The 13,094-nt window shown below is 47.0% G+C and overlaps 1 protein-coding gene across 9 annotated transcripts in view; it reads left to right on the top strand.

Annotated features, from left to right (window-relative positions):
- The first annotated feature begins 4,527 nt into the window (after positions 1-4,527).
- Positions 4,528-13,094, top strand: part of CPNE8 (copine 8) — a 215,527-nt gene continuing 206,960 nt past the window's right edge. For 4 of the 9 annotated variants that reach the window (XR_012903543.1, XR_012903544.1, XM_075927580.1 and 1 more), the window contains exon 1: positions 4,528-4,803. Coding sequence is in view for 3 of the 9 variants with exons in the window: in XM_075927580.1 (XP_075783695.1) it covers positions 4,664-4,803 (140 nt within the window). In the remaining 6 variants the exon portion in view is untranslated. The remainder of the gene's footprint in view (positions 4,804-13,094) is intronic. The other 5 variants (XR_012903542.1, XM_006120408.4, XM_014572184.3 and 2 more) reach the window with 5 other exon arrangements.

The following is a 13,094-nucleotide window of genomic DNA, read 5'->3' on the forward strand; positions in this document are numbered from 1 at the left end:
CTGATTTGGACTCAGAATGGATTGTATCACATTGATTATAAATATTTTGAATATCTTTAAAAAGTCATTTGATGGTATCCCTTTCAACATCTAATGTAGCACTGCATGCTTCAATTACAAGATTAGTTTTGTGGATCATTTTTAGCAGCTTCACCCACATGGACAACATTAAAATGTACTCAAATTTGGATGTATAATTCTAAATTGACTTAAACTCAGTGCAAGCCTGTGCTGTGAGAGTAAGAGATTCAAACTCAATTAAAGCCTTTCTCACAGAGTCCAAATGCTGTGCAACTGGTTTAATTCATCAGTTCGTGCTGACCATCTCATTGTTAACATGCCGTGAAAGGAAGAAGGCAGATGCTGCTTCACATTTCCCACTTTTGAGGACTTCTACTAAAGAGGTAGTACAATTGCTGGATTGTTCCAAAATCTGTGATTGCTTCCTTGTATGATTCAGTGCAATCAACACGAACAAGATTTAGTGTGTGGTTGCCACAACTAGAGGAAATAAAGTTTGGATTTTGCTCAAAAAGGACTGCTTGTATTCCGCTGTACTTCCCAGCCATATTAGAGCCATTGTCATATGCTTGGTCAATGCAGACTTGAAAATTTAATTTGAAGCCTTCCAGAATTTCTAATGCATGAATGTTGATTTCTTTTCCAATTTTTTCATGAAATTATCAAACAAAATGAATCGTTCTTCAATTGAAACTTTTCAACTTTCTGCAGTTTTAACATATTGAACAACCAAGGTCATCTGTTCTTTGTGAGAACAGTCTGGAGTTGCATCAATAATAATTGAAAAGTACTTCGCATGTCATGTCTCTTCAAGAACTGTTGTCTGCACAAATGTCCCACATTGCTCAATAAACTTGTTTTGTATTCTGGTAGACAGATAATGGAGTTGCATGTGTTTTCATTTGTGATTCACAAACTTATCGTGAGTTATCGTGGACAGTTCTCTGAAAACTTCCACACAGTGTGCAGCGGCGGTCAAAAAGGCAAATAGGATGCTAGGAATTGTTAAGAAAGGGATAGAAAATAAGTCACAGAATATCTTATTGCCCCTGTATAAAACTATGGTACGTCCACATCTTGAATACCGTTTACAGATGTGGTTTCCTCACCTCAAAAAAGATATTTTGGCTTTGGAAAGGGTTCAGAAAAGGGCAACTAAAATGATTAAGGGTTTGGAATGGGTCCCATATGAGGAAAGGTTAAAGCGACTAGGACTTTTTAGTTTAGAAAAGAGGAGACTGAGGGGGGATATGATAGAGGTATATAAAATCATGAGTGGTGTGAGAGGGCGGATAAAGAAAAGTTATTTATTAGTTCCCTAAATAGAAGAACTAGAGGACACCAAATGAAATTAATGGGTAGCAGGTTTAAAACTAATAAAAGAAAGTTCTTCTTCACACAGCGTGTAGTCAACCTGTGGAACTCCTTGGCAGAGGAGGCTGTGAAGGCTAGGACTAAAATAGAATGTAAAGAGAAACTAGATAATTTCATGGAGATTAGGTCCATAAAAGGCTATTAGCCAGGGGATAAAATGATGTCCTTGGCCTCTGTTTGTCAGAGGCTGGAGAGGAATGGCAGGAGACAAATTGCTTGATCACTGTCTTCGGTCCACCCTCTCTGGGGCACCTGGTGCTGGCCACTGTCGGCAGACAGGATACTGGGCTAGATGGACCTTTAGTCTGACTCAGTACGGCCATTCTTATGATCTTATGTTCTTGTTCAAGTTCAGTTGTTTGACTAAAACCTCAGCTGCACTACACAGTTGGTCAAAAATAAGGCAGTTTATTACAACCTAATTACATCACTGTGTACATGATTGCCTTGTCCAGCTGATGTCTGTGCCCTACTACACAAATATAGTTCCACCTCCATGAGAAGCACAGAGTTTATCTTGGAGTACATAGAGGGCTCCATCAGAAAGAGCTGGCCAAATCTCACTGATGTGGAGGGGGAGAGCCCTTTCAGTCAGACCATCCCCACTGGCAGTAGGAAGTAAACTTCTTTAAGCAGTTTCTAGGTCAGGCAGGGGAAGTTACATCTGTGGGGATGGATTTGTCTGTATGCTCAGGAAGTATCCCCATGTTTCATGACTTCCACCCAATAGCTGGAAATCCCTCTGCCCCCTATGTTGGTCTAACCAAGTTGATGATGCTGGGAGAACAGGGAGGAGTAAATGGGGTTGCACCTTTGTGGGGGCTGAAACAGAGCTTGATGTGTACCATCCCCTGACAGATTCTCTCTGGCTCCTGCCTCAGTGAAGTCTGATTTACTGTTGTGTTTTTGCTATGTGATCCTTCTCCATGGCTCCAGCTATTGGGGGGTTTCATTAACAACTAGACTATGATCGAAGGACTCAAAAGAGACTTGGCTGGATTTCAGGTAGAGTAAGGTCCCTCAACATTCAGGTTTAGGGTTACTATCTGGTTGGTATTTGACCATTCTGACGATTAGTGGATTTGCCAATTGCCACATCAATTTTATCTCCTGAGGTTTTTTAAACTTTGTCTAAAGATTTGCAGTATTATCACAAAACACTAGGATGTCTAATGTTAAAAAATGTCTTTATCCAGCTAAAGACGTGTTAGTGTTCATATTTTCGCAGTTCAAAAGATAACAAATCAAAACTGTTGAAGATACAGCAGCTTTCTGCCCACCTACTTGCAAGCATACCACATGTATGTGTAAGAGTGGGGTTGAGACAAGCAAGAGTGAGGAGATGTGTGAAGTTATTAATCTTATCTATATGTGTTATCTTTCTGTAAGTGGCTGTTTAAGGGGGCGGTGTTGCCTTGTGGTTGAGGCAAGCTTGCTGGGGGGAGGGGGCGATTAGGGTTGCCAAGCATCCGGTTATTTGACCGGATTTCCAGGGGATCCTGGAAGTTCTGATCAGCACTACTAACTGGGCTGTTAAAAGTGGGGCTAAGGCAGGCTGTCTGGTCGCTCTAGTTCCACGCAGCTCCTGGAAGCGGCTGGCATGCCTGACTCTAGGAACAGGGATGGCCACAGGGGCTCCGAATACTGCCCCAATGTGAAAGCTGGCTCCACAACTTCCATTGGCCAGGAACCACAACTAATGATATTTGCAGAAGTGGTGCCTGCTGGCAGCACACAAAGGCCCTGTGTGGTAAGTGCTGCCCAGCCAGAGCCCACAACTTGAACCCCATCCCACAACCCGCACCACAGCCCATACCCAGGGGAAGATGACAGTTTTGCGGGGCCCCGAGCAGCGTAATTCCGCGCCCCCCCCCCCCCTTTGCCATGGCGCAGGTGCAGTGGCGCATGCGCAGCGGCGCCACCTCGCATGCACGGGGTTTTCTGAAGCGCGGGGCCCAGGGCGGCCGCCCTGTTCGCCCTGCCCTATATCTGCCCCTGCCCTATATCTGCCCCTGCCCATACCTCCAGCCAGAGCCCTCACCCCTTTCTGCATCCCAACCCCTTTCCTGAGCACTGAGTCACCTCCTGTACCACAAACTCTTCATCCCCAGTACCAACCCACAGCCCCCACCACCACCACCAGGAGCCTCCACACACTTGCTCACTCCCTCCTCCTTCTATTGCTTGATCTTCCCCACCATCACTCGTTGAAATCCTGGAGGGTAGAGAGTTGTGAGGTACCCAGGCCCGGAGGTGCCTTTTTTTGCAGTCCAAAGATGGTAAACCTGCTAGGGCCCCATGTGCCCTCTACTTAGGGTTGCCAGGTGTCCGGTTTTGAACCAGACAGTCCAGTATTTGAGCTTTCTGTTTGTCAAACGAATTGAGAAAATGTAAATGAGAAAACAGACATGTCTGGTATTTTCTAAATAAGAGGTAATGTAGATTGTGATGTAATGTCAAGTGTGTCCAGTATTTTTATTGAAACCACCTGGCAACCCAACCTATGCTCCCTTCATGGGTCTGGCTGCAGCACCCCATCTCGGTGCCTTATGGTCTCTTCAGGGATGGGGTCTAGTACTCCAGCTCCCTGTGCCCCATAGTCTCTTTATGGGTTTGGCTGCAGCACTCCGGTCACTATGCTCCCTTCGGGGGACTGGCTGCAGCACTCGTCTCCCTGTGCCCTGTGCTCCCTGCAGGGGACTGGCTCCCTCCAGCACGCCCTTTGGGTGGCCGCCAGCGCGTAGCGCCTGCCCCACGGCAGCACAGGACGCCAGGTAACCGCCACATGTTTGGCCGCAGGCGTCTGCACTTAACGGACTCCCCCACCAGGGGCCGCCGTACAGGTGACCCAGCGCCGCTCGGGCCGGGTTAGGTGCTGTCTCCTCCCCCTCCCCAACTCGTGCCTCAGCGGCTCTCCCCACCCGCGGCGGCTCATGTGCCAACCCCCCGCCCCCGGCTAGCGCCGCGAGGGGCAGGAATGCTCGCACTCGCCCTGCTGCGGGGCAGGGAAGGTTCCGCCCGCAAGGCCCGGGGACGGGGGAGACCGTGGGTCACTCGCGGGGGTCGTGTCACGCGCGGGGTCTGCCCGTTGCGACGTCACCGGTCGCGCTCCCTTCTCACTCAATCGGCGTTTCCCGCCCGCGAGCAGCTGGCAGCCGCTCAAGCCAGCTCCACCCAGCCAGTCGGCGGCGGCCGCTAGTAGCGGCGGTGGTGAGCGCTGCGCCCGGGAGCGCCTGCTAGCGACGCCTCCTACGCCCCGCCCTGCCCCATGTTCGGACCTGATAAGCAGTCGGGGCCGCCGACGCTGGACCGCGGTGGCAGGTTCGGGAACATGGCGTCCGTGGGGGAATTCAACTCGCTCAGCGCCAACATCCCGGCCACCAAGGTGGAGGTGTCTGTGTCCTGCAGGTGAGAGAGCGGGCCAGGCGGCGCGAGGCACCCTTGTGTGGGGAGGGGGGGGGTGTCTGGCGTGAAAGCCCCTTCGAGTGCTCCGGGGAGCATTGGTAGTGGTGGGGAGAGGGGTCGGACGTGTCTGATCCACGCCTCCTTGTGGCTTCTGGGGCTGGGGAGTGAGCTCCATTTTTCCCCTGTGGTGAGCTGCGTGGAGGGTCCCCTCCCCCCGTGGAGTGCGAGGGCGGGACGGGACTCGGGGAGCAGGTGAGTGAAATCCCGGACCAGCGCTGGGAACCGTACACGGGGGAGTTGGTTTCGCTTCCCGTTCGCAAGCTCCGTCGCTGCTTTCCGAGAGACTTGTGTTGCTTCGGCTGGGAATCTTCCACTGGGAGAAGTTTGTAAATCCTCATGCAGAGGGGGTGGGTATTCAGACTCCCAAATCTGATAACAGGCTCGTTCCCTTCCTGGCTATCCCCGATTGGCTCGGCTGTTGTAGACAGCGCGGAGGGCGAGATGGCGAATTCCCACAGATGTGGGATTCCCAGTACCAAAAGGGTATGCCAGCAATACTGCCCCCCAACTATTTCCTGGTGAGAGAGCTGCGTCCTGCATGTGATGCAAGTGTCTTTCTTCAGATCTACTCCAAATCTCGCACTTAGACACGCTAGTTGGATTTCTCTGGTCGAGAAGCACTTCCTCAATCACACTGGCACTTCATCTCAGACCTGTCCCCAGGTCCCATGGGGTGCGGAGAGGAGGGAGAATCCCTGTCTAGGCACTGTTTAAAAGAACCTCGTAACATCTATTTTTAAATCTTAACTCTCAACACGCATGCTTCATCTATCAGTGAATAAAGGTAAAAAGTAATGATTTAAAAAAAAGCTAACGATATTTTACTTGCTCATCATCAAAAACTGACTGGGGCTGGATGACTGTGGGCAAGTAGAATGCTCTACGTTTGGCAGAGTTTTTCCCTCTAGGATGCAGAATTTTTGCTTTGTGTGCTGTGAAACCCTCTGCCCCGTATTTAGAAACTCTCTAAAACTGCCAGGTAGTAGAACAGCCGCCGCCGTAGCTGATGTATTTGTAGCTTTAATTGTTAGTTTTGCTTCCTGATAGGAAGGGAAAGGAAACAGTTTGCTGAGCCATTGTCAGTGACATACTGTACTAAAATGTCCCGGGCTGCTTCCTTTCCTTTCTTGGCTCCAGAGGCAGCAGTTTGCAAAACTGAACGGCTTGCTCCCGCAACTCCCTCCCCCGCCCTTCCCCAAAGTAAACCTCTGCAGCTGTTTGCTAAAGGGAGTGCTTGGAAACTAGGATTAATGAATGAGAAGTACAATATCCCTCGACTTCATCATGGCTAGGCTGACGAAAAGCGAACCTACTCCCAGCAGTACCTGATTGTTTACTGTCAACTTCCTCCAATAATATTTTTGTCACCTATTGCCTCTTACCTTGTAATTTTAGTTTAAGACATTTTGGACGGTGATGTCCTTCTTGTTAATGGTTTTGTACAGCATGTAACACAATGGGGTCCCAATCATTAATTAGGCTCCCTATTTATGTGTACGCAATTAATATTAAAAAGGCTGACATTTCTGACTTACTAGGTAGAAGAGAGATGAGCTTATTTAATGGGGATTGGTTTTAAGACAGTGTGCAAATGTTCTTTTTGGGATGAAGTTTTTTTGCATATTGAAATTTTCAGTTTGACATACCTTGGAATACTGAATTTCTAGAAGTCTCCACAAAATAGCTAAATAGCACCCAAAGGGGGCCTAAGCCCCACATAGGGCATGTTATTAAACCGGATTTAGGGTTCAAGAGCTTAGTTTTAGGATTTTTTTATATAACTGCTAATATTTGTCATTTTGTGGTATCTTATACTTTGACTCAATGGTGTTGTGTAATGAGAGAACACCTTTAATTCAGATTGCTTTAATATCAGCTATTTAATACCATAATTTGATAATATACTAAATAAACAGTACTTTTATGCAACTTGAGTGTTGAAGAAAATGCTAGTGATGTAAAACTATATATACAAATCCAGCTAATAGAGATTTTTTTTTTTTTACTAGATTTTTTTTTAAAGTAGCCAATCAAGGAGTTAGTTAATACTATAACTCACTTAATACGATTGGCTAAAATACTGGGCATTCATGTCTTTCTACATGATTTCTACATGATTTAGACGGACGAAAACATTCCATGAGTTCATGCAACAGAAAGAAAAACAAGCCAGTTCAAACAAAACTAGCTTCTCATTTGACTACTGGCTCCTCCCAGCTCGTTCCTCATTCCTATGTTATGTCTTGCTTGTCAAATGTCCATGTTTAAAGATACGGGAATTCTCTTAGGGAATTCCCTTTTCATAATTCAAGTAGTAAACTGCACTTTTTTTTGATTGGCAGCAGAAACATACATTAAATTCAAAATGGAAAATGAATGACATTAGGAAGACACTAATGAATAACACATGATTATGACCTATCAGTACACATATTTATTGGCTAAGACCTCAAAACAAATAGCATTCCAGTAAAAATATGTAGTAAGGGCAGAAGACTAAATTATGTCAGATCTAGCAATAAATACTTAAATTGTTCAGTAATGAGCAATTGCATTTGCTTTTCAATAATTTCTGCCTTAATTTATACTGTAGTACAGTGTCTTCAAAGATGTAATTGTTTCATAATTTCTTATGAGCCATAGAACCAGTTTTGGCCCAACATTATAATACTGATTATCAACTAATAAAGGATTAGTTTGTGCTTGTCTCTTCTTAAAATTCCAGCTACATTTTACACACATCCATCCAAAAAGGAAATGAATGTAGGAAGCATAGAACATGAATCCATTTATTATTTGCTTACTGGTGTAACTGGGTTGCTAGTAGTGGCAATGTGATCTTATAGTTATATTAAACAACCTGTGGTCTTATGCTTGACTTGGCAGCTAATTCACTTTGTGACCGGTGAAAGTCACTTCACCTCTTGGTGCTTTAGTTTCTCCATCAGTAAATTGAGTTTATAATTTTATTATACTCCTCCTGAAATTCAAGTATTACTGATCATAAGAGATTAAAAAAATGAGTCAGACTATCCAAGAAATCACAAATCATACGATTGTCTCCCAAAGAGCTTTTTAAAAAGTTTGTGTGTGTTCTGATCTGTCTTTTCACTTAAAAAAAAAAAAAAACCTCTTTGCTTATCACTAGGGACATGATAGTGCTGCTGTGTCCAACCAGTTCTGACACAATAGCCGCTATAGGCTACATCTAGACTGCAGGCTTCTTCCAGAAAAGCTTCTTCTGGAAGAGATCTTCCGAAAGAGAGTGTCTATCTTGCAAAAAAAGCAGATTGAAAAAGCAATGCGCTTTTGCTGTGTAGAGTCCATTCAGTGTGGACTCTCTCGCATTTAAGCTGTGATTACTGTGGACTGAGTGGCCACCAGGGCACCTATGCTTTTTCCTCTTCTTTCAAAAGAACTCTCTCTTCCCTGTCCATACATGCCTTTTTCTAAAAGATCTCTTTCGGAAAAAGGCTTCTTCCTTGTAGAAAGAGGTTTGCCAATGCTGGAAAAACCCCTCTATTCTTTTGATTTTGATTTTTTTTTAAAAGCACGCAATTGCAGTGTGGACATAAGCGAAGTTTTTTTTTTTTTTTTTTTTTAAGAAAAACAGTTGTTTTTCCGGAAAAACTCTTCAATGTAGATATACCCATAGTGAACTAGTCACACTCAACCGGCCAAATAACTACATGTGGCTAGCATGTTGGACACCATGATCATAGTGTAAACGGTTAACCTTTGTGGTTACACCCTTGCCTGCTGCCTGTGTATCAGAGTAGGTGCAGTGCAGGTGGGAACTGGGGGTGGGTGTGTGTGTGTGTGTGTGTGTGCGTGTGTGCGCGCGCCGGCTCCTGTAGAGCCACCTATCCCTCCTTCCCTGCACCCTTATGAAGTTGCCTTTTCCCCACCTCATGTAACTGTTGAAATTTTCAACAGTTATGCGTTTGTTAATAAACACATTTTAACATCACTACCTATCACAAAAATGTGACCTACGGAGTTACCCAGTCTTCCAGCCTCCCAAAATTTTTTGGCAAGGTGATTTGATTTTAATTTTTTTTTTTTTTTGTGTGTGGCACCTGCTGCTGGAACTCTCACCACACATCTGTCTGTTCTTTGCCCAACAATTAATCCAGTCCTTCCTTTCCCCCAGTTCTTGATCAATTTTGGTGATTTGTAGTCCCAGCACCTATAAATTCTGTTCTAATCTGTCTATCAATTCAGTGCTCCATCCCACTAATTCTGCACTTTTATTTTATCTTACTGCACTTTTATTGCTCCTGGGTTTTTTTTCACCTCCATCTCCTAGGCCTGTGAGTGAACCCAAAACTAAGGTCCCCATTTCCCTTTCCAGGCTGGGGCAGAAAGGCTAATTCGCTGTAGAGACCTTGTCCTGTTCCCAAGATGCATCTCGCAAGGAGTAGCGGGGAGGACATAGGAGCCATCCCCTTTGTTCCAGGAGGGGATGAGGGACTGAAGCTGACTTGAGTTTGAGCTTTTTTTCCCCCGCCCCCTCTTTGGCAAACTGAAGCTTTTTTTCACTAAAGAAGAGAGGGAGTTTGTGGGCAAGAACACTTTCTGCAGCAGCTTTGGTTGGCTGTCTGCCATGTTTGTCCACTTCATGGGACAGAGCAACCAATCAGATGATTTTTTTTCCCCTGAGGCAGCACTCAGATATGTTGGAGGGCTAGAGTGCCTTGCCATATCATAAAACTGGTTCCAGCCCTAGCCAAATCCAAAGACTTATTGTGGAAAATAATAGCATATCTCTTTGCATTGGTTTTTTAAATTGATTTTGAGACAAATGCAATTATTCCTGTTTTAAAAAAATTATATTTTGAATATAACATGTGAGCATAGCCATAGTTTTACAATTGCTGGAGAAAGAAGTCAAAATGTTTTTTCATTATTATTTACTACAAGACGTAACCAGTGTTGCCTGAGTTCTTCAGGGCAGGAGGCTGGCAGTGTGTGTGTTGATGCAGTGTATGTGTGAGTGAGGGGCAGGGGGTTCAGGGTAGGGGTGCTGTCTATCCCACCCTTTGGTAGCTTCCCAGGGTGAGTGGGGGCCACGTACCATGTCCAATGGCCTGTCTCCCGGGGTGGGAGTCATGTAAGTTCGAGTGGAGCAGGAGGGCCAGACTCTTGTCACATCTCCAGGATGAGTACCCTAACCACCAGAAAACAATATCAGTCTCTCTCTTCCCCCACTCTCTGGTCCAATAAGTAATTCCCCCTCCCCCACTCTGGTGCTGCAGCCCAGGACTGGGATGGGGTTTAGGGAAGGGGAGTCCCTTGGTGGTGCAGCTGTCTGCTGTGGTCACTCTGCAATATAGCTGTTCCTCCTGTCAGCCCCCTCCCTTTCTGTGTTATGGAAAACAATCTGATTCTAGGCACATGTTGTTTTCCTGGCACAGCCAAATCCTGATCTTGCTTTAAGTTAGGATAAGAGGAAGCTGCATATTTGGTGGTCATAGTTCCTTGCACGAGAGAGACAGGACAATCCCCGTGGCTTAGTTTCCTGCATCTTTCCCTGTTGACTTGACTTATCATTATATTCACTTAGAATCAGAGGTGAAAGTAAGTCTGTATGCCCCAGGGTGGCACTCTGGCAAGAAGCTGACTGGGATACACAGCTGCAGTGGGAGAGGCAGTGCCTTTGCTCAGCCAGACATGTTCGAAGGGCTAGTTGGGGTTACCCTTCTCCCCGACTGGAACTGTCCCAGCCCAGAGACCACTCACTCTGCCACGCTCCTCATTCCCCTCCTCCCCCGCCAAATGCGGCAGGAGAAAATTGTCTCTGCCGGGCTTCAGTCTGAGGGAAACAGGAAATACCAGACATATCACATGTCCCGGTATTTCCTGTGGGTTTTTTTTTTTTCAAACCAGAAGGAGCCTGCAAATATCGGACTGTCCGGGTGAATACTGGACTCCTGGCAACCCTACCTAATTGCCACAGTAGTGCTTGTGATGTGGTGTCTGCCCCACACTGGCCCTTTAAGGCTAAAACCCAGCCCTGGGAGAGGGCTGAGGCTGATATTGCCAATTAGGGGCCCCACTGTAGGTTGTATAAATAAGGACTCCAGGTGGGAGGAAGAGAGACTCTTGCTCAAACTGGGGAGCAGGAAGGGCTTTGCTGCTAAGGAAGCTTGAAAGTGTCCCAAGACGGAGCTGTGCTAGGGGAATGCAGGCAGGGCTGGGGAGCTCTGGCCTGACCTTACTTCCAGGCTGAAGGGCCTGAAACAAGGCCCGAGGTTACTAGCTCTTCAGGGGGACAGCCAGGATTGGAAAAGGCAGCGGGTCCACACACCTCTTGCCAATGATGAGTGGCCACTTCAGACTGGAGTTTGCTCTTGTGGCAGAGGCTAGATGATGACAGGCAGTGGGTGTAGGGGAATTGGGGGCCCCCTGAGAAGGGAGGACTCCAGAATGTAAGGACCAATAAGCCAGAAAGGGGCTGAGACACTGGAGTGGATACTGCCAGAGGGCAGTCTCCTGAAGGGGTCACTATGGTCCGCGAGCGACATTGGTCTGGAATGGTGTGAGTGAAGACACGGAGACACCAGCCAGAGGGTGGTGGCCTGTGGGCTAACAAGCTAATTCCCAGTGCTACCAGCAGGTGGTGCTGTGGTGGTGAGTCTGCCCCATGACCGTGTCTAAATCCAAAATTCACATATCAATGAGATCCTCAAAATACCGATTCTGTTGCTGCCTGTTTGGTGCCTATAGTTCATAGGTCCCCAGAGTGTGGGGTGTGCCCTCCTTTGGTGGGAGACGGGTTGGTGGAAATTTTGGTGGGGCTTGAGCAAACAGTCAGGGAGCAAACACCACCCAATATCTCTCTGCCTCAGCTCTGCTCTGGTCTCCCTCCCAGGCCTGCCCTGCCCTGTCATCAGCCTTGGCATGGCTCTGCTGTTGGCCCTGCACTAGACCCCAGCCTCGGCTGTTAGAGCTGGCTCCTTTTCCTGTCCAAAGTGGAGGCAAAGGCTAGGAGTGGAGCTATGCTTGGCCATGGGCCTGTCTACTGGCTTGCACCACATCATAGCTGTGGCTTTCCTGCTATCACTGGTCACAGCCCAGACCCACTCTGAGCTGCAGATAGGGTTGCCAGATGGTTTCAACAAAAATGCCGGACCCGCTTGATATTACATCACAATCTACATTACATCTTATTTAGAAAATACTGGACATTTGTATTTTCTCAATTTGTTTCCCGAACAAAAAGCTCAAATACTGAACTGTCTGGTTCAAAACTGGACACCTGGCAACCCTAGCTGCAGGCCTGGCTTGCATTTGGAGCTGCTTCAGTGCTCCCAGTCTGGGCTCTGGGAGCAGGATGGGATGTGTGAAATACTGAGCAGTATAGCATGATGTCCTAGACAGTCAAACTCTTGTGAATGGGAAAAAAATGATGCTGATAATCTGGCATTACAAATAGTGGCAGCAGCTGCTAGTTTTGAACTAGGAACTGAATACAAAATGATGTGGCTTATTGATGGTAAATGACAGACACCAGCAAACACTCTTATCAGGGACAAACAAGGCCACTTATTCACAACTGAAAAAGAACAAAAAATGTGCTGGATAGAGCATTTCAATGAATTTCTGACCAGGGAGCCGTCTGAAGAGGAAGCAAACCTCCAGGAGGCAGAAGATCTTGATATCAACAGAGACATTCTAACTAGGAAAGCTTGTCCTGGCAAGGATAACTTGAATGCAGAATTGTTGGTATATCCTGAGTTAGCAGCATCTCTCCTGATCCATCTTTTCCCCTTTCCCAGACTGATGTCAATAGGATTATATCTGTGGCTCAGTGGGGGGTCATTGTGAAGATACTAAAGAAAGGAAGTCCTCAATGACTCTGTAGTAATTGGCATGGTATCACACTTTATCTGTGCCAAGCAAGGTATGATAAGTGCATAGTCCAGTATAGTAAAACTCCAGTTGTCTGGCATCCAGTGGTCCGGCACTCCTGATAGTCCGACACCAACTGGAACCCGGAAGTGCTCCAGTCAGCCGGACAATTGGAGCTGCTCCGCGCCGCTTCCCCAAGTCCGCTGCTGCTACTGAAACTGACCAGCGGCGGACTTGGGGAAGCTGCAGAGCAGCTGGGGTGCTGCCGTGCGCCGAGCAGGGAGGTGAGGGGCGGCGCTGTGGGACCAACCCGGCAGCACCCCAGCTGCTCTGCCCCACGGCGTCTCCAAGTCCACCGCTGCTGAAACTGATGAGTGGCG

Source organism: Pelodiscus sinensis, chromosome 1, assembly GCF_049634645.1.
Source record: "Pelodiscus sinensis isolate JC-2024 chromosome 1, ASM4963464v1, whole genome shotgun sequence".
Classification (NCBI taxonomy): Eukaryota; Metazoa; Chordata; order Testudines; family Trionychidae; genus Pelodiscus; species Pelodiscus sinensis.